The sequence below is a fragment of the Mesoplodon bidens genome (assembly GCF_964165515.1).
Source record: "Mesoplodon bidens genome assembly, chromosome: 8".
NCBI classification, from domain to species: Eukaryota; Metazoa; Chordata; class Mammalia; order Artiodactyla; family Ziphiidae; genus Mesoplodon; species Mesoplodon bidens.
Window position 1 is genome coordinate 32,151,015 of NC_138165.1, and position 22,263 is coordinate 32,173,277.

A 22,263-nucleotide genomic window follows, 5' to 3' on the forward strand; every position below is an offset into this window, starting at 1 on the left:
CATGAGAAACAGTAATAATCAGAGTGCTTGAGAATTCACCTCTTCACATAGATCCAAAATTCTGAAAGATATTTTAACAAATGAATGCTGCAGATCTTCATATACTTAGCTATTTTATTTTATGTACACATAAATTGTCAGTATAATTATTTTTAAAAGTAGATCTTAATATATGAAGAAATACAAGCAGGAAAATGTTATATAAGTTATATACATACTATTACACATAATGTGTAACAGTTGAACCTTTCCCTTTAAAAATAAAAGGTAAAGCATAAAGTAAATTAAATCTTCAAAAACTCAAGTATCTGAAGAGAGGAGAGAAAACTGCCAGAATAGACAAAATGCTCAAATTACATCTTTAAGTCTAAGAGAATAATCAATATAAATCTCCAACACTAGAATCTAAAATTATAATCTATACCCTACAACAACAAACAAAATAAAAATCTGATTCTCTGGAAAATGTACATGCCTTGATCTTATTTCTCAGTGATAGTAAAGGTCAAAATACACACTATCCTCAAATTCAAAATAACTTGCAAATATTAGGAATGATTCTTCCATCACTCATCTCTTTCTTATTTGACCAAATTTATTATCACAGAGAATCAATTAACCTACCCAATCCTTGTGCTTGCACGTCACAAAGAAAGTTAGATGTGGGCTTCAGAACCAGGGATAGCTCTCTCCCCATGAGATTCCTCATGGGTTTGCAGACCCATGAAGATCTTGGGTTAGGGGTTAGGGCTAAAGTGAAGTCAGCCACCTGGAGTAGCAATTCATTTTCTCACTTTGGGAGAGTTAGCCTGGCTTAGTGAATAAAACAAACTTTGGAATAACACAGACTTATGTTCAACCTGTGTGATCTTTGATACTTAGCATCTGTAAGCTTTGTGGTTTTCATCTGTAAAAGAGAAACAAATGATATTTTAGAGAATATTGTGACCTTGAGATGAGTTCTGGTTATACAAACCACTAACACAGCACTTGGCCCACTGTAGATGAGCAAAAACTGAATAACCTAAATAGCATTGTAGTGTGTATACTGTTTTCAAATCTCAGGTCAGCTTTTTTAAAAGATTATTTTGTTGTTGTTGTTGTTTGAAAGGAAACAAAAAAATGAGATTCATTTAACCACATTTACTTCCTCATTCAGATACTTTACCTGTTTCTGGCATTGGTCAGCTCATTTAGTTCATACAAGTCTGCAACAACTGAAAAGAATGATGAAGCAAAAAATCTCCAGCGTGCAATGGCAAGGATTAAAAAAGGAATAAATTATGTGCTTTCTAAAATATTATGCAAAAAACAAAATGTTCCAGAGGAAACAATGGACAATGTAAGTGATATATATGTTAAAGAGAATATTTCTGACCATACTCTCTCTGAATTGAGCAACACCCAAGATTTCCTCAAGGATAAGGAAAAAAGCAGTGGCACAGAGAAAAACACAATGACCGAAAATGGGAGTCAGTCACTTATCCCCAGTCCCAGTGTCTCAGAAACTGTACCAATTGCATCAGAAGAATCTGATATAGAAAATCTGGACAATAAGGAGATAAAGAGCAAGTCAGGTGATGGAAGCAGCAAAGAAGTAAGTTGTTTTAATGTCATGATTTCTTATTTCTTTAATATTATGATTTCTTGTTTGATGGCATTGTTGATAAGGAAATGAAGCAGTGCTGAAGTTCCAGAGTTAGATTACCCATTCAATCCTAGCTATAGCGTTCCTTGCTCCTGATTTTCTGCTGCTGATCAAGTTTCTTAAACTTTCTAAGCTTCAGTTTCCTCGTCTGTAAATGAGGATAAACTGGTATCTATTTCTTAGAGGAGATAGAAAAGAAAGATAAAGAAAAATAGTTCAATAGTGCATAGAATATTGCCCATATATAGTAAGCACTTAGTAAACATCAGGTAATATAATTATAATAGTCTGTCCATTAATAAGCAAGCAACATGAGGTAATGAAAAGCATATTGAAGAAAACTACATTTTAAAAATCTATGTGTATTATTGGAGAAATCACCAAACTCTCCTGGGCTTTATCATGTTTAAAATATAAGATGGGACTAGAAGAGTGCTAAGTTACTTTCTTGCTTGCTAAAATTTTAAGATTCTTCTCAGTTCATTTCTGCAGTGTATTATAGCATATATAATTGAGTTGGACTGCAAGAACAAAGGAAAAAAACACCACTTTGAATTGTGAACATTTTGCAACTTTATAAACACAGGGTGGTGGGGGAGAAGTGTCATATTCAAAGAAGGGCAGATACTACTGTTCACTTAGCTTTTAAAATGTATACCCTACGGGATACGGTCTTACTGTCTTCATTTGCAAGCAGCATAATGTGTTAGTAGGAGCTGTCATTAAATACAAAGCTACATCTATAGAGATCACATCTGCACTGTGAGCCACTTGCATTGGACCTCACTAGAGAATCGTTCTAGTTCATTCACTGGCATGGGGAAGGGCAGAGAATATCTTTTTCCAGGTCCCCATAGTCTCTGACACCATCTTATCTCCCAGACCTCTTCTGGCTTGGCAGCTGCTCTCTGCAATAACTTATCAAACTGGCCTTCTAAAAGGAATTAAGTTTCAAATTTTCAAAGTCCTTCTAGTTTCTAGTGCAGGCATCTTTGTTTCCGAGAATCATTTTCACTCCTTATCACACCCCATGTTCTCAGGTTCATTTTCCTTTAATTAATACCATTATTAGAAAATGAAAAGTATTCTTCTCCAGCACACTTCTATATCTTCACTTAAATATTTATGAATATTTGTAGAGTGCTAGCTGATTTTATTTAAATTATAACAACACTATAAGGCATGTACTACCATCCATTTCTCAGTAAAATTACTATTTATCACAGCACATCATGTGGAAATGGGAAACTTCTTGCCAATCTCATTAGAAAGTTGGAGATATGAAATACATAGGAAAGATGGAACTTAATATAACTGTAAATGTTGAAGTTTCAGAAGTTGTTATTTAAGCTGCATAATTATTTGGTCTTGTTGATTGGTTAACTACTCAAAGCAGATTTATTCATTTATATATTTCGTTATATATTTATAACACTTTCCAGATTATGTAGCCCAAGAGTGCTTAGGATGTTGATCTACCAAAAGCCAAAGATGAAATATAAAAATTACATGTGATCTGATAATTCAGAGATTCATACTCTCTTTGGTATTTAAACTTTCATATTTTATTACAAATATATAACTATATAAATTTCATAAAAACGTAAAATTTAAATCAGATTCTGAAACTTGTTTTTTCATAATGTAGCAATATATATTGGCCATTAAATAGTCTTTTACTAAAATGGTTTATAATTTTGAATCTTAATTGATTTATTTATAAATTTAGAATAATAAGTACTCACACAGTTTTGGGAAAATGTCATCAAATAATTTATGTGCAAGGGTTTTAAAAACTCTAATAAAGCATTTAAATATAAAATGTATAATTTTCAATCATTGAATGCTCAAACATGATATAATATTAATTTATTTATTGTCTGCTCCCAAATCAGTGTGTTGCTATACCCTTATTTTATCAATAATAAAGAGAATACAACGGGAAATGAAATAATTTTTCAAAAGATTTGCTTATAAAAGAGTAATATCCTGCTGGATATTTTATTTTTTTAATTGAGCACCATGATGTCTTACAATTGACCGTATATGGTTTAAAGCAAACAAAACTTCTAATTTTATTTCCTTGACGCTTACTGTGCAAAAGACAAAGAGGTAGAACAAAATATTTATATATATATTTTATATAGACTCTACCTAGATCTTTCCTTTCAGAAATTTGAGATAGCCTGCACATCTTTTAGGAGAACAGTGTTGTTAACTATATGTTAATTTTAATCTAAAAATTATTTTATCTTAAATTAATTTTTTAAATATCTTTTAAAAACTTCAAGTCCCAGAGATATGTATGCATTTTAATATCAATTATGAAATTGGCCTGAAGTCTTTTACACCTGACAGTAGTCTTTCTGTACATAATTTTTCTTTTTTCTGAAAATAAAATAAATTTTAACTACAGTGAGTAAATGAAACTTTAACCACAACTTTCTTGGTGGGATTTTACTTTTCAGAAGGTAAAGCAATCTAGCTCATCTGAATGCAGTACGGTTGATATTGCTATCTCTGAAGAAGAAGAAATGGTCTATGAACGTGGAAAGCCAAAGCGTCTTAAAAACGGTAAGAAAAAAATTAATTCCTTTGAAAATTGTATTTAAATTAGACTAAATTTCTCTTAACCTAAATAATACTATTGAATATACTTTTAATTTTAAAGAGTTTATTAATTTGACTAAGGAATACACACACATGAACATGTCTGTGTGCATGTACATGTACACATGCCCATATGAATCCTCATAGAAACGTATAATAAATATCTAAGAAAAAGTCAGTATTTGGAAAAGAGAGGAAGGGCCTACTTCCTAGGGAGTCTAATAAAGTAGTTAAGAGTGTTGGTTCTGAAATCAGACAGCCTGAGTTCGTATGCCAGCCCACCATTTACTAGCTTTTACTTACCCTCTCTCTGGCTCATTTCCTAACATGTAAAATGAGAATAATAATAAGACTTCATGGGATTAGTAAAAAGATTAAATAAGTGTACATGTGTGTGTTTTTATAACTCATGGAATGGGGTCAATATTTAAAATACTCATAGGAAAACAAATCACGTAATGGTCATGTATTTTTATATACCACATGAATATTAAGAAATGTAAGGTTCTTCTGTCAGTTGACTGACTCACTAGATATGTAGCATTCAACCCTCAATGACTTATAATTCAAATTAGTTTCCTAACAAGATTAACAAATAACTGTAGTTTCTGAACATTTGAAATCACTGGAAATCTTCAAAATGGTAATTGCTAAATGTTCAAATTCCTATATTCAAAAATGAGAATCCACTCTTGGTAGCTTGAGTTATAGCACTTGTATCATACAAGACCAGGGAGGAAATATTTTCTATATTTTTCTGACCAAAGATGTATAAATTGACTCTAGGTAAAATTCTATAAAATTCTAAAATGTGTTGACTTTAAACTCCACCCACCTCCATTCTTCATTCTCTTACCTGTTAATCATACCCTTCTCAAGCCTCATGTTTTCCTTATGCTAACTCTCTTGATGAGAAGGTAGAATTCAACCTCATACACCAGTACCCTACCCACAAATTACTCCATAATCCAAGCTTAGCTCCTTAAATAGTCTCAATCAAAATTTCCATTCCCATGCCACCTAAGAGCTGGGATCAATTTAATTTACTTAACTGATATTATACCTCTTACTATGTCATAAATATTTGTATATTTAAATGGAAATGCTTGTTATGCCATGTGAATCTTCAGAGAATGACTTTTCAGGCATTATACAAAAATGTAGTGATCAGAAGATGGTGTGTGTGTGTCTTGTGTGTATGTGTGTGTGTGTTTTGTAGGAGTAGGGGTGAGTTCTATTCTCAGACTCTGCCCAGCAGGGTAAGAGGATGTTCTAAGTCATCTCTTCCTTTCACAATTTCTTTCCTCCTACCGTTACCAAACTCACAAGTTAAGTTTTTTCTTTTTTTCCTCAGTGATTGCACTGGTCACTACAATAGAGGTTAAACTCAAATATTTATGTCAGAAACCACCTATATTAGACTCTGTAAATAAATACTTGCCAAAACATTTGGAATGTTTACTTTTTCATGAGTTTTCTAGATTTCTGTTCTTAATAGTTTCATTCTTGACAGGTTATGGACGGAGATTTTCATCTGCTCAAATCAGCAGAGACTCCAAGAAAGGAAAAATTTGGCAGAACATAAGGAAAACTTCCTGCAAGATAGTAGAAAACAGTTGTTTTAAGTGTTTCATTGGCCTTGTCACTCTGCTCAGCACAGGTGCTCTGGTAAGTGAGAGTTCATATTTTTATGGAAAAAAAATGCATCATGAGTCTACATTCATGAAGTCACCATGCCAAATCATTTTGCCCCAAAATACTTATTATAGCACCAAATTTCATATTCTAGGATTTTAGTTTTAGAAGACATACATTACAGTTTCTTAGAAAGTCTGTATATGCCTCATTCGATATTAAATAATATAATTTCAAAATATATGAATGATAGCAGGAAAAAAGAATGTTAATAAATACCCAATTTTTCTTATTTTAATAAAGTTTAATAAAATGCACATATTGTGCTAGTACTTTGTTACCCGTTCCATTGGAAAGCGAAATATTGCATTTACTTTTTTGTATAATTAATTAATTAATTTTTGGCTGCGTTGGGTCTTCATTGCTGCACACGGGCTTTCTCTCTAGTTGCGGTGAGCGGGGGCTACTCTTCATTGCGGAGCGTGGGCTTCTCATTGCGGTGACTTCTCTTTGTTGCAGGCTCTAGGCGCATGGGCTCAGGAGTTGTGTCTCGAGGGCTCTAGAGCACAGGCTCAACAGTTGTGATGAATGGGCTTAGTCGCTCCGTGGGATGTGGGATCTTCCTGGACCAGGGCCCGAACCCGTGTCCCCTGCATTGGCAGGCGGATTCTTAACCACTGTGCCACAGGGAAGTCCCTGCACATACTTTTAAGAACCTTTGAACTACAAATATATTTACCCATTGACCCAAGAATCTTAATTCAGGGAAATTATCTTAAAATCTTCACACGTATTAAATGCATTTACAAGGCTATGCACTGAAGAATTTTTTGTAATAGCAAACGATTGAAAAACAAAAAAGAAACTATATTAGGTGACTGTTTAAATATGCTATGGTACAGTCATCCAATGGCATACTGTGCAGTTACCTAGAAAATACAAGAGCTGTCTGCATGCTGATATTGCAATTCCCCAAGATACAGTAATAAGTGAAAAAAAGAAAGAATAAAGTGCACAGCATGCTACATTTTATGTAAGAAAGGGAGAAAAATAGAATGTATATTGATATTTGCTTGTGTTTGATTAAAGAAGATCAAAGAATGATACACAAGAAATAGTTAATCATGAGATGCACAAAGCAGAGAAGATGGAGTCATGGTTGGGAACCAGACTTTGTACTGCAAATATTTTTAAAGTAAATTTTATACTGACATTTAGCACACTTACTGAAAAGCATGCAAATCATAAGTATATAGCATAAAAGATTTTCACCAAGTGAATGTACCTATGTAACCATCACTTGGCTTGAGAAATAGAATGCTACCAGGGCTCCAGAACCATACTCTGACCCGTAACAGTTACTTCTTCATTCCATGTGGATAGCCAGTATGTGGACTTCAACTGCCACAGATTGGTTTTGCCTATTTTTTAATGTTTTAATTGAAATAGAGACTTCTGTATATCTTTTTATATTATTTCACATTATATACCTATTCAGTAAGTAAATACATGTAATGAATAAAGTCCTTTAAAATAACTTTGGATGATATTTATAATCTGCTTTTATAAACACTTTTACTCCATAATTCGTTCGAGTCAGCAATTCTCTTATTTTATATTTACTTCTATTTAACAATAGGTTTTTAAGAATCACACCATTCTTTACTGAAGATTATTTTCATCCCTGTTTAATCTTTGACCTCAAATGCACTTTGAAACAAGTCTGCCTGAGGTTATTGATACTTTATTGCCTTTTTTACAGTGCTAAAAAAATACTATGAAATTGCTTTGAATGACATTATCAGAATTTGCTTCCTTCAGAGTAAAATTGAGGTTGATCTATTAAAACCAAGAAACTTTAGAAAAACATTATAGTTTTATTTCATATTCATGTGTTTCCAATGGTTTATCTGACAAGCTTTGTGACTTTTTCATGTAATAGCAGCATGGATTTCTGAAAATACAGGTTTGGGGGTTTTGTTTCTTTGTTTGTTTATCTCTGCTCCTTTAATCTCAATAGCATATATCTATGTGATGGCTATGTGGAATTAGAGACAAGAACCAGGTCAGATGTGACTAAAGATTCCATCTCTTAAGTTTGATTAACTGATTTGAGAGAGGATTTTCAGATCACTAATTAGAACACAATTTGGAGGTTCTGGAATCAATGAATGATGTCTGCTACAGGCATGGGATCAGAACACGGATGTGGATTGTGTGAATAAATCCAAACCAAGTGAACAAGCCCTTGAGACTACAACCTATGACAATGCTCACCATCTAGAGATGGGATTTCATTCCCCTCTATGCCAAAAGAGCTTATAGAAATTACATGTACACTAATCCTTAAATTTTTTACCCACAGGCTTTTGAAGATATATATATTGATCAGAGGAAGACTATTAAAATCTTATTAGAATATGCTGACATGATCTTCACTTACATCTTTATTCTGGAAATGCTTCTAAAGTGGATGGCATATGGTTTTAAAGCCTATTTCACTAATGGCTGGTACCAACTAGACTTCATGGTCGTTATTGTACGTATTTTAAAGAAAAAATTTAAAGGCTATTTGATTTACTCTTCCTTCTTTACTCTGACTTACTCTTCCATTTACTTATATCTTTCTTTTCCCTCTCTCTATACATTTTCAGATGTAATGCTTCACATCCATCCTTTTCTTTTCATTCTAAAATTTTAACAGTTCAGTACTTAACTCCTGATTCTTCTAATCATTGCCTATAAACCTGCTGCTAATTAGAATCGTCTTATTGCAGAATATCTTGAAAATATCAGCATTCTAAAATATTTAGATTGGCTCTACCTTTAAATCATACATTTAAAATTAGACTATTTATCATAACCTTCAACAGTACCACACTGATCCAAGCTACCAGAACTGCCCATTTGTATCACTGCAGTAGATTCCAAGCTGAGATCCTTGCTTCCACCACTGCACGCCTTTGTTCTACCCTCCACATAGCAGCCACATATGTTGTACTGTTGTAAAATGAAACTCAGCTCAAGTCACTTTTCTTGAAATCCTCCAATAAACACCCCTCACTCATAGTAAAAGCTACAGTCTTTGCAATCAAAGGCCTACAAGTCTCTACATGATCCAGTCTTATGTCCTGCTACTCTCCCTTTCCCCCATCCTGGTCTATATACTGCTCCACCAGCACTGGAATTCTTGCAGTTCAAAAACCATGCCAAAATTACTTCTATCTTAGTGCCTTTGCACTTATTCTTCCTTCCACCTGAAACTTTTGCTGGCTCACCTCATTTATGTCTGCTGAAAAGAAACTGTTGAAGTTAGGTCTCTCTGCACTACCATATTTAAAACTGCAACCACTACAATACTCCTTTGTGCTTTCTCTGCTTTCTTCATTTCCTATTAATATTATATGGGGTTGGCCAAAAAGTTCCTTCGGTTTTTAAGTAAAAATAAAAGACACATTTTTCATTTTCACCAAGAACTTTATTGAACAACATATTCACCCTTCTGTTCCACTACTTTCTGCCATTTTTCAGGCAACTTCATAATTCCATCTTCCCAAAACTTTTTATCTTTTTGAGCAAAGAACAGTTCTAGGTGCCTTTTACAGTCTTCCAGGGAACTGAAATATTTTCCATTAAGAGAATTTTGTAAAGACCAAAATAAATGGAAATCCAAAGGTTCAGTGTCTGGTGAATATAGCGGATGAATCAAAACTTCCCAGCCAAACCATAATAGTTTTTGTCTGGTCATCAAAGAAACACGTGGTCTTGCATTAAACTCATGGAAGATTATGCGTTTTTTGTTGACTAATTCTGGATGCTTTTCGCTGAGTGCTGCTTTCAGTTGGTCTAATTGGGAGGAGTACTTGTTGGAATTAATCGTTTGGTTTCCCAGAAGGAGCTCATAATAGAGGACTCCCTTCCAATCCCACCATATACACAACATCACCTTCTTTGGATGAAGACTGGCCTTTGGTGTGGTTGGTGGTGGTTCATTTCACTTGTCCCACGATCTCCTCCATTCCACGTTATTGTACAGTAGCCACTTTTCATCTCAGGTCACAATTTTTTTAAAAAAACAAAATGTCTTCATTACATTTAAGTAGAGAATCACATGCAGAAATACGGTCAAGAAGGTTTTTTCACTTAACTTATGTGGAACCCAAACATCAAAATGATTCACATAACCAAGCTGGTGCAAATGATTTTCAACATTTGATTTGGATATTTTGAATATGCCAGCTATCTCCCACATGGTATAATGGTGATTGTTCTCAATTAATGTCTCAATTTGATCACTATCAACTTCATCTGGTCTACCCAACCATGGAGCATCATCCAGCGAGAAATCTCCAGCACGCAAAACACTTTTGACACATTTGACCAGTCACAGCACCTTCTTCAAGACCTGCTAAATCTTTTTTTTTTTTTGCATTTCAGTTGCATTTTTATCTTTCTTGAAATAAGAAAGCATAATATGCTGAAAATGTTGCTTTTTTCCTTCCATCTTCAATATTAAAATGGTTACACAAAAATTCACCAATTTTGATGTCTTTTAAAATGCACACAGATATGACAGCTGTCACAATACAATCTAACAAAATTGTTTCAAATGAAGTTAAAGACACCTAAGTGCTACTAGAGCCATCTTACAGAAAAAACCAAACAAACCTTTTGGCCAGCCCAATATAATTTACTCACTGATTTTGCTTACTGAATGATAAGCTCCATTAAGGCAAAATAGTTTCTCAGTTTGGTTCTCTCCTTATCCTATATGCCTAGAACAATTCATGTCACATATTAGGTGCTCAATAATTTTTGTTGAATGCACAAATGTCTCCCTATTCTATAAACAATGATTGAAGCTTCTCAGTCTTTAAATAATGACTTACAATATCTGACCTTTGTCTTCTAAATTAATTCTTGCAATTAACCTTCTACTTCAACCAAACCATACTACACCTGCAATCCACCTTCCTGTTTCCTGGTTATTGTTCTTTTGAGTCCACATCCCTCCATGCTTATATAAATGATACCCTTACTTCAAAGTCCACTTCAAGATAATCTCTTTAGCATGGGGTAAAAGAGAGTAAATTTTTTCATTTATATTGCCTTGAAAATACAGAAAATATGAAGATACAACAAAAGTTAATCATAACTATACCACCTTGCTCAATCTCCATTAATTTTTTAAAATTTGAATCATATTTATACATATATGTTTAGTTTAAAAAATCACCTTAGAATCTTGCTATATTTTTTGGTAATTAGTACTTGGACTTAACAGTATTCATTTCCTTCTTTATGCCTCTTCTCTGAAATCCTATTTTTTATATCATCTTAACCATCTTCACATTTAGATTCATATGTAAATATATTCCAAATTTTGTTTTAATGAGTACAATGTGTACTATTACTATATTGCAAATAATCATGTAACTGATTCTTAATTTAATTTAAAAATAAAAAATGGATATAAATATTAAGCCTTGACCATAAAGAATCTCAAATATCCAAGCTTTTGTTTATCTTGATAGCATATATTCCTGTTACCAGAAAATAGTTTTATCTTTCTTTAAGTGATTTTAACACAGAATGATTTTCTTATATCTTTCTGTAGGTCATCATTAAGATATATTGAAATGTATATTAAAATATTTCATAAATTTCTTAGTAGGCTTTGACTGTATCTTTTCCATAATGAAAGTTTTTTTACACATTGTTTTGATTAAAGTTAAAATTAAATTCTATTCACTTTTTTGATATACCCAGGTGTTTTGTCTTAGCTTAATAGGCAAATCTCGGGAAGAATTAAAACCACTTATTTCCATTAAATTCCTTCGAGCACTCAGAGTTCTATCTCAATTTGAAAGAATGAAGGTAAGAGAAAAGTTTCTAATCTATAGGTTTTTATTTAGGATTAATAAATCACCATAAATTAAAAATCATTGTTGTCTTCACATTTGTATCTTTAACAATATTAATACAAAAGTCTTACATACTACTAATTAAAAATATAGAAGAAAGGTTTATTAGTTATGCTTATTAACAGTTTAGGCCTTTATTGCTCATAAGATATGAAAACTAATAAAGATAAGCAAAAAATTAATAGTTGAGAGAGAAAAAAGTAATAACCCACAGATACATAGAAGTATTAATGAAATTATGTCCATGTTAAAAATATAACTGATAGAAAATGAAATGTTGATCAGTTAGCTAACTTTTTTAAATTATAAGGACATCATACACACTTATTAATTTTCCAATATAGGACCCCTATAATTCAAATGTTGGTGCATTTAATTTTGCCCCAGAAGTCTCTGTGACTGTCCTCAATTCTTTTCATTCTTTTTTCTTTATTCTGCTCTGTAGTTATTTCCACTATTTTATATTCCAGGTTACTTATCCATTCTTCTGCCTCAGTGATTCTGCTGATTCCTTCTAGAGAATTTTTAATTTCATTTATTGTGTTGTTTATCATTGTTTCTTTGCTCTTTAGTTCTTCTAGGTCCTTGGTAAATGTTTCTTGTATTTTCTCCATTCTATTTCCAAGATTTTGGATTATCTTTACTATCTTGAGTACTCTGAATTCTTTTCAGTAGACTGCCTATTTCCTCTTCATTTGTTTTGTCTGGTGGGTTTTTACTTTGCTCCTTCATCTGCTGAGTATTTCTCTGTCTTCTCATTTTGCTTAACTTACTGTGTTTGGGGTCTCCTTTTCACAGGCTTCAGGTTCGTAAGTCCTGTTGTTTCTGATGTCTGCCCCAAGTGAGTGAGGTTGGTTCAGTGGATTGTGTAGGCTTCCTGGTGGAGGGGACTGGTGCCTGTGTTTTGGTGGATGAGGCTGGATCTTGTCTTTCTGGTGGGCAGAAACATGTGTGTTGTTGTGTTTTGGGGTGTCTGTGAGCTTATCATGATTTTAGGCAGCCTCTCTGCTAATGGGTGGGGTTGTGTTTTTGTCTTGCTAGTTGTTTGGCATGTGGTGTCAAGCAATGGAGCTTGCTGGTCGTTGAGTGGAGCTGGGTCTTAGCATTGAGATGGAGATCTCTGGGAGACATCTTGCCAACTGATATTATGTGAGGCCAGGAGGTCTCTGGTGGTCCATTGTCCTGAACTTGGCTCTCCCACCTCCAAGGCTCAGGCCTGACATCCGGCTGGAGCACCACGACCCTGTCAGCCACACGGTATTCAAAATGTGACCTTAAGACTAGCACATGGTTATCATGTGGCAGCTTGTTAAAACTTGAACATCTCAATCCTTCTTTTCTTTTCTTTTCTTTTCGTTTCGTTTCTTCTCTTCTCTTCTCTCTCTCTCTTTCTTTCGTCAACCACTCTCATTGTTTTAGTTCTACTGCAGGCATTTTACTCCTCACATTTAATAAACCAGGGCCTCGCTTCTTCCCTTCCAAGGGTTGTGTTGGGTGAAGCTGTGCTGGGCTGACCTGGTTGGGGTTCAGAAGCCCTCAGGACCTATTATATTCTTCCAGCCCCTCTCTACTTCTTAGAAATCCAGCCCACTCAATCTGTCTGCCACTCCCTCAAGGCAGGCCCATCTTCTAAAGCTAAGACATTTCCTTTCTCCTCCACAGTTAAAACTTTCCAGAAAGATCAGCAATCCGAGGCTGGTATCATCTGATTAGTCAGCACTGAAGTTGCTCAGGCAGGAGGCAACAGGACCGTCTGGGCAGGTGTGGGTGGTGAGGTAACTTGGGGTGCGCTGAGGTTGACACTAGAGCGCAGGCTCATGGCCTTTAATATATATTTTTAATTGAAATTTGTTTTTTAGGTTATTCAAATACCAGATGTGATCTATTTAATCTTTAAAGATGGCCTTTTTTGTTGTTATTTCAATATGACATTACATTAATAAATATTTCCAATTTAATTAAAACACTTTCACAGTTCTTACTTAAAGTTTACATGTTTGTTTTTTATATGCCAGGTGGTAGTGAGAGCTTTGGTAAAAACAACTTTACCCACATTGAATGTGTTACTGGTCTGCCTTATGATCTGGCTGGCTTTTAGCATCATAGGAGTACACTTATTTGCTGGCACATTCTATGAATGCATTGACCCAACAAGTGGAGAAAGGTTTCCTATATCTGAAGTCATGAATAGAAGTCAATGTGAAAGACTTGTGTTTAATGAATCCATGCCATGGGAGAATGCAAAACTGAACTTTGATAATGTTGGAATCAGTTTTCTTTCACTGCTTCAAGTAGTAAGTACATGTTTGAATTTGTGAATTACATGTTCATTCATATTGTATGTGAACATAAAGGACAAAATGTGGGTGCTTAATAAAGTTGGTTTTAAATTATTTTAGCAATTATTAGTTAGTAGATACATGTTATGGGACATACTATACTAAGCTCATTTAGAAAGACAAAAGTGAAATATAGTCCTTGCTCTGTTGGGAGAAGGAAGTGGAAATAAAGGAAGGACTAATGGAGGAAATGACAGGTACTGGCCAAAGCTATTTCCTCCACCACTGATGAGATAATAGGTTCACATTTTTTGATCTAACTCAGATTACTGCTATTTTGTTTCTACTTAGTGCTTTGAGGAATGGCTACTTGGTCCCCCAATATCTAGCAGATATAAGGTGGTGAATAACTCCTGTCTTACCTCTGTCATAGTAAAGCACATATACAGCAGTTACAACTAACTATGACACTTGGGCAGCGTGTATTTATTTACCATTTATCTATCTATCTAACCAGTGCCCTCTCTGTCTCTTTTTATTAATACTATCTTAAAACATTTTAAGTTATTAACTACAATTAAGCTAAGTAGTTTTAAAATAGTTGTTAATAGACAATATAAATGTAAAAATGAAAGTGGTAAAGATCTCAGTTACACAGTATATTGAAGTGTGGTCAGCCTTACTAATCAAATGCTTTACTGTATTAACAGATTGAGTTTTAATTTTTATTTGCCCCAAAGCATAAGATTTCCATAAAAATTAAATACATGCCATTTTTACAGGCCACATTTAATGGATGGATCACTATTATGAATTCAGCAGTTGATTCTATTGGTGTAAGTACAATATAATCCTAGAGCCACTGTTAAGGTTCACACAAAGTCATTTTTGCAATTCAAGGACAGGACACAAGTAATAATTGAGTAATTAACATGGTAAAAGCAAATGCTTATGCTAGATAGAAATTAAATACATTTCAGATTGAATATTTCATGAACAATGAACTCCTTCCAGGATTATATACAATGGTGGAGGTCAAATAGACCCATTTGAAGGATGATCATAACAATGATTAAACCAATGCAATAAACTTTAAAATTCAAATGAAAGCCATGATATCTCTTCACCAAAGAACAAGGAGGAAATATTGCCTCAAGTATCACTGTTGTATTTTTTTTGTCATAAATTATTTTCTAAATCTTAAAAGATCAGTATAAATATGTTGCTTATTTTCTCACTTTTTATTTTATTTTTAAAAACAATATTTTCAGAGAAATTTTAGATCTACAGCAAAATTGAGAGGGAGGTACAGAGATTTCCCATATACCCCTGCCCTCACACATGCACGCCTCCCCATTATTGACATTCCTCACCACAGTGCTACATTTTTGACCAAAGACGAACCTACATTGACATATCATATTCACCCAATGTTCATAGTTCATAGGGTTCACTCAGTGTTGTACATTCTATGGGTTTGGACAAATGTATAATAACATATACCCTTCATTATAATATCATACAGAGTATTTTCACTGCCCTAAAAATCCTCTGTGCTCTGCCTTATTTCGCTTATTTTTTAACTTAACTTTTAGGTAGATATGCAGCCTAATTTTGAAGACAACATCTACATGTATTGTTACTTTATTGACTTTATTATCATTGGATTATTTCTTCCTCTGAGTATGTTGATTGGTGCTATTATTGCTAATTTCAACAAACATAAAGTAAAGATAAGTATAAATATTCTTTGTTCATCAATGCCCGAGGGAAAAAAATGTCCTGCTTCAAATAATTGGTTTTGGATTCAGCTTAATATTGTTTTTATTTGGTACTTATCTTTAAAAAAATGATTGATGTTCCTGCAGATTGATGGATATTGCTGAAATGTTCACTTTTACATTGTTTTCTATATTCAAATAAGCACAGACAAGTTTAAAAGTTAAAAATTACAAATGTTTCTGTATATAGGTTTGTAAATAATGACATGCTGAAAAATAACATAGTTATGCATCTGCACAAATATCTGAAGATGTTCAAGAAAAATAAACCACACTTTTTTACTCTCTGATATACTCAAAGCTTTCAGAGTCATAAGCAGCAGAGACATCTTTGTCAGCTGAAATAGCTTTTTCTGCTAGAAGTAGAGGGAGTCATAAATCCTAACTACATGACATAAATAGGAGCCCTCGAAACAAATAAGAGAGAATTCAAAGGCAGAATTGAACAACACATGTTTGGTGCCATCTCCACACAAAGACTCCCTTCAGGGCTTCTATTAATACAAATACCTCAAAAGTCATATAAGTTCACTTATTTTAACCTCAGGGCCCTACTTTCTATTAGGTGTAGGAATGCCTTATGGTAAATCAAAGAAAAGAAGAGTTTAATCTTGAAATTCCAACTTTGGCCATGTCATCAAGTTTAACCACATGTAGAATCTGGTAAACAAACCACTCTGAGTCTGCACTAATTAGATGGGATTAGAAAGATCAGTGGTCAAATGAAATATTCATTGGATTGGATGCTTCATCTTCCTAGGGATTTCAACCTAATGGGATGATATCCTAGGATTTGCTTCTGGACTTCAAACTGATGACCCCTGTCAATTTTAAGTGAGCAAGTCCTGCCATGGGCAGTAACAATTCCTAATTCCTAGATTAACACATTAAATGTTCACCTCTTATTCACTTTGCATATTCTGTATAAGATACTGAAATTAGCACTAGAAACACAAAGATGAATAATCCCTAGGAGGTTCAATGAAGAGGTATGCACTGGTGCTTTTTGAATAATAGTGAAAAGCATCTTCTAATAGTATTTGGAAAATTAAGTAATGTATGAACATATAAAAACACATATATGACCAATTATATTTCTTCCTGATTATTAAAAGGTACAAACCAGCTTTACCTTTAGCTTTTTAGTTCAACTTTTCTTAGTCACCTTTCCAGATATCCTCTGCTGTTTCTCCTTTGTCTCTAACAAAAGGTAGGCCTCAGTAACTAAAAAGTTAAAATAGGATTGACTACCCACAGGAAAGTTCATCAAAAGATAATTATCAATCATTTCCAGTATATACTCTGTGTTTTGTATGAATTTTTGTGCAGAAGGTCAGACATGTTTAAACATGATTTAGTTCATTGCAGTTAAGCCTTTTTTAAAGGATTAAATCAATAATTGCCAAGCTTTCAAAAATGCATATTAATGTAAGATGAAATTTGGATTAAATATGATTTTAATATCTTTTTCTTTCATTTCTTTACCTGGGAGGCTCAAATATCTTTATAACAGTAAAACAGAAGAAACAATACCATGCACTGAAGAAGCTGATGTGTGAAGTCTCTCAAAAACCAGTACCTCGCCCAGCAGTAAGGAAATACCTAGATTTTTTTTTAAGTTCTGAAAAAGTTTCCTTTATATATTCGCTCTTAAAAATGAAGATGTGTTTTCAAAATTCTTAACAACAAATGCTTTTAACAAAATTTTTTAAATATAGTCTTTGAAAGAGCTTTTGATGGTCTTTCTGTTTCTTTGCTTTTACTCTGTGCTATAGTTATAGCTTGGTAAAAACTTAGTCTTCAGTTATTTTCCTATTTATGCTGGGAGGGAAGCTGTAAATCTAAAGACAATATGTCTGTATAAATATCTTATTAATAAAAATATTACACCTTTTTTCTTTACACACAGAACAAATTTCAAGGATTTGTCTTTGACTTGGTAACAAATCAAGTTTTTAATGTCATCATCATGGTTCTTATATTTTTCCAAGCAATAACCATTATGATACAAAGTGATGAACAGAACCCCAAAATTGACATTGCTGTCTACTGGATTAACTCAGTTTTTGTTACACTGTACACTGGAGAATGTGTACTAAAGCTCATCGTTTTCCATTATAACTATTTCACCAATGGATGGAACATTTTTGATTTTATGGTGGTTGTTTTCTCTATTACAGGTAAGATTTTGTTTAGTCAAATTTTCATTTGTAATAATATTAATTCAGGCAAGCTCTTAGAGTAAACATCTCCTGAGATATAGTCTCTTAATAAGCAAAACAGGTAGGGATCCTTTTTATTTCCAGCAGGAATGCCTTACATTTTTACATTCATACATGTACACATGCCTGACAGATATAAGATATTAAAAATACTTTCTGAATTAATACATAGACTTTACTTCACAGACCACCAGATAAACGCTTAATTACTCCTTCAGTATATCACATACATTATTTTTCTAAGATGACACTAGAAGGACCTTTATGTCTTAGCATGATATAACCTTTCAAACTCATTATTGTTCCCTTTCCTCTAATCTCTAAAACTGTTTGCTACTTTCACAACACTAGAGTTTTAGGGTTTAATGAATTTGTTACAAGTTTTCTCTTACTCTGGAGATCCCAGTCCTTTATTTAACAAATATACTTGATTACCCTCTTTGTGAATATATATTATGCTGTGTGCAAAGAATTCAGTTACAAACAAAGTAGGCATAATTCCTGTATATACATAGTTTATAATCTATCAAGGGATGCAGATAATTAAACAGTACATGTTAATGTTGTGCTATTAAGGTTATGATAAGGGAAGAAGCATGGAGTGCCACAGCAGCACAACAGAGCGAGGAGCGCCTAATCAGTAAGTAGAGATCAGAGAAAACTTCATGGAAGAAGCAAAAATCTAAATAGAGACCCATTGGATAAGGAGGTAGCCAAGAATCTAGGATAAAAGTGTTTTAGGCAAAGAAAAGTGTGTTTATTGTCTGCCTCCCATAAGACACATACTAGAATGTTATCTCCATAAGAGTAGAAACAATATTTAATGTTATTGTCAAGTACTATTCTATGCAGTCAGTAGTGAAAAATGTAGATAAACTGCTCAGTTGTGCTCCCAGAAAATTCATTCATCAGCTGGTAGTAGAGGCAGTGCAGCTAATATTGATAGACAAGTACAAGAAGCTTGCTAGAAAAGTCTGTAAAGTCAGGAAAGGGCTGATAGGAAGAAAACAGAGGAAAACAGAATTAAAGAGCCCCATGAGATTGAAATGAGAGTTACTGAATCAGACATCTAGAAGGAGAGAAAATTGCAGTCCGAGATAAAGATGTTCAAATTTGAGATCTCAGAAGGTCAGGTATCCTGGGTGCAGAATGTGGCCATAGATGGGTGTGTCTACAGTAAAATGATGGAGATTATTAAAATTTAAGAAAGCAAAATACTGGAGGGCTAGCCTTTCAATGGGTTGTTGATGGTAGGTGCTGGGGTGGAAAGGGTGACAGTGAGCCATGTACCAAAGTCTCCAGTGAATATGAATGAGGGAGAATGAATAGTTCATAGAACCAAGGAATGGTAGGAGATGGTATAGTTGAATGTCATGGTCCACAAACAGTCAAAAATTTCTTTTTTGTTTATAAAATTAATGTGAAGGAAATGTATCTGAAAATCACATTGGAAAGAGGGAAAGATGCTTGCTTGTTCCATCTTTCTACCCTGAGAAATATGGAATGGGAAAGAGTGAGTTATCTGTGCTTGAGAGTGTTGCAAGGGAAATAGCGTCCTCAAGATAGAGTCAGGTTTTAGATAAGAAAGGAAGTGAAGAAAATTTAGTGATGAAGAAGTAAAAATGTGTTTATAATTAAGTAGGGAAACCTCCTGCATAATGGAAGGGTTTGAGAGATTGAGGAGAAATGAAAATTTGAGTCAGAGTAGAAAGTTCACTAAAGCACTGTGGAAATGAGGGTATGTGTAAGATAGAATGTCAGTGAGAATGCCATCATTGACAGTGACCAAATTAACAGAAATGTGAGACATGATCCTTCCAGATTCAGCAAACATACCATCTCATTTAGAAGTTTCATGGGATTTTCCCCTTCTCCACCTTCTCAACTCAGAATGAACCACACCCTCTCCAGTACTTTCAGAGAGCATCCCTTATGTTTTTTATGGTAATTATAATTTCACCTTGCTTTATAGTTATATATCTCCCTCTCATAGTGCCATCATCCTCCCACCATTGCCAGAAAGAAAAGTTCTTGGCGAAGATTCATTTATTCAATTCACATTTAAAGCTCCTAAGGTTCCAGATACTATTTATGAAGTCAATAAATCAAATTATAATCTGTGATCACTGAATACAAAATATTTTTTAAACTATGTTTATCCACTAGGTCTTTCTGCCTTGCATTATAGTTAGCTTAAATATCTACCTCTACTCCCTAGATTATAGGGTCTTTGAGGACAGGAGTCATGTCACTCATCTTCGCATATTTTCTTGACACCTTTATTAGGTACCCAATAAAGGTTGGGTTGAATTAAATTTCTTGATCTAACTGTAATCAGGAAAACAAATATATGACTACTGTCCTATATTATGAATTCATGTCATCTGTGACTCCAGAAGTGCTTGATCTGTAATACTCTGAAAATGATGGTAGAAATAATTCTCTTCCAATTTTGTTAGACACTCTGAGCATTGCCACAATTAGTATTTGGCTAACCCAGACTTTCAACATGTGCTAAATGTTATACGGGAAGGATTAATTACCTTAACATATAGAAGAAAACCAAAGAAATGTAAAATAATTTATATTCCTCTAAATAATTGTATTGCCTGCTTTATCTTTTCCTACACCAAGGACTATTTCTGCCTCTGATGGTGGGATATTACCTTGTACCTCCTTCCCTTGTGCAACTGATACTTCTCTCACGGATCATCCACATCCTGCGTCCTGAGAAAGGACCAAAGGTGTTCCATGATCTGCTGCTTCCTTTGATGCTGTCCCTCCCCGCATTGTTGAACATCAGTCTCTTCATCTTCCTGATCATGTTCGTCTACGCCATATTTGGAATGTACAATTTTGCCTATGTTAAAAAGGAAGCTGGAATTAATGATGTGTCCAACTTTGAAACGTTTGGCAGCAGTATGCTCTGTCTTTTCCAAGTTACAATATTTGCTGGTTGGGACGGGATGCTCAATGCAATTTTCAACAGTAAATGGTCTGACTGTGATCCTGATAAAATTAACCCTGGGACTCAGGTTAGAGGAGACTGTGGTAACCCCTTTGTTGGGATTGTTTATTTTGTCAGTTACATCCTCATATCATGGCTGATCATTGTAAACATGTACATTGTTGTTGTCATGGAGTTTTTAAATATTGCTTCTAAAAAAAAAGCCAAGACATTGAGTGAAGATGATTTTAGGAAATTTTTTCAGGTATGGAAGAGGTTTGATCCTGATAGAACACAGTATATAGACTCTAGCAAGCTTTCCGACTTTGCAGCTGCTCTTCATCCTCCTCTTTTCATGGCAAAACCAAACAAGGGCCAGATTGTTGCCATGGATCTTCCCATGGCTGCCGGGGACAGAATTCATTGCCTTGACATCTTACTCGCTTTAACAAAGCGAGTTATGAGTAAAGATGTAAGCATGGAGAAAGTTCTTTCAGAGATGGAATCTGGATTTATGTTAGCCAACCCTTTTAAGATCACATATGAGCCAATTACAACTACTCTGAAACGAAAACAAGAGGTAGTCTCAGCAACCATCATTCAGCGTGCTTATAAAAGTTACCGTTTGAGGCAAAATGACAAAAAAACATCAGATATTCATATGATAGATGGGGACGTGGAAGTTCAGGCTATCAAAGAAGATTCATATTTTGACAAAATGGAGGGAAAGTCAACTATTTAAAGCCAGATCTAATCCCACTTACTACCTTTCTACCTTCTTTACATATTCCCCAGATGTTAAAAGTTTAGATCAGAAATAAAAGCAAAGATCAGAGAAACGAAAGATTTCACTTAAAAATCAATTGTTTAAAACCCATGGAAGATAAGTTTGTGCTCACAAGATCCCACGTCCAATTCACTTTTACCCCTGTATATTCAGTCTGACCAAGACAACCCCTTGATATTACTGCAGAGTTAAATTGGGTTAAAACTGTTGTTTAATAATCCAATATTTGTTTTCTCTATATGGCTTATATGGTGTGTGCTTCTTCTGGAGGGTTAGGAGAGGTAGTAGCAGAAATTAGTAGCCAAAGGAGCTTACTTATACATTTTATGTCTACTTTAACTTGATGGGATTCAAGTCACTACTAATGGGACATAATTACAAATAAACAAGTACTTTCTTAAAGTGGGATGGTATTTTAAAAAATAGTACA

At 34.0% G+C, this 22,263-nt stretch overlaps 1 protein-coding gene across 1 annotated transcript in view; it reads left to right on the forward strand.

Moving 5' to 3' along the window:
- The window catches only part of SCN7A (sodium voltage-gated channel alpha subunit 7), a 56,039-nt gene extending 34,090 nt beyond the window's left edge, over positions 1 to 21,949 (forward strand). Inside the window, exons 14-24 of the mRNA XM_081242227.1 lie at positions 1,160 to 1,597; positions 4,117 to 4,222; positions 5,772 to 5,926; positions 8,259 to 8,432; positions 11,663 to 11,770; positions 13,833 to 14,111; positions 14,879 to 14,932; positions 15,692 to 15,833; positions 17,370 to 17,467; positions 17,787 to 18,057; positions 20,734 to 21,949. Of these exons, the coding sequence (XP_081098353.1) occupies positions 1,160 to 1,597; positions 4,117 to 4,222; positions 5,772 to 5,926; positions 8,259 to 8,432; positions 11,663 to 11,770; positions 13,833 to 14,111; positions 14,879 to 14,932; positions 15,692 to 15,833; positions 17,370 to 17,467; positions 17,787 to 18,057; positions 20,734 to 21,788 (2,880 nt within the window). The 3' untranslated portion in view covers positions 21,789 to 21,949. The remainder of the gene's footprint in view (positions 1 to 1,159; positions 1,598 to 4,116; positions 4,223 to 5,771; positions 5,927 to 8,258; positions 8,433 to 11,662; positions 11,771 to 13,832; positions 14,112 to 14,878; positions 14,933 to 15,691; positions 15,834 to 17,369; positions 17,468 to 17,786; positions 18,058 to 20,733) is intronic.
- Positions 21,950 to 22,263: the final 314 nt, after the last annotated feature.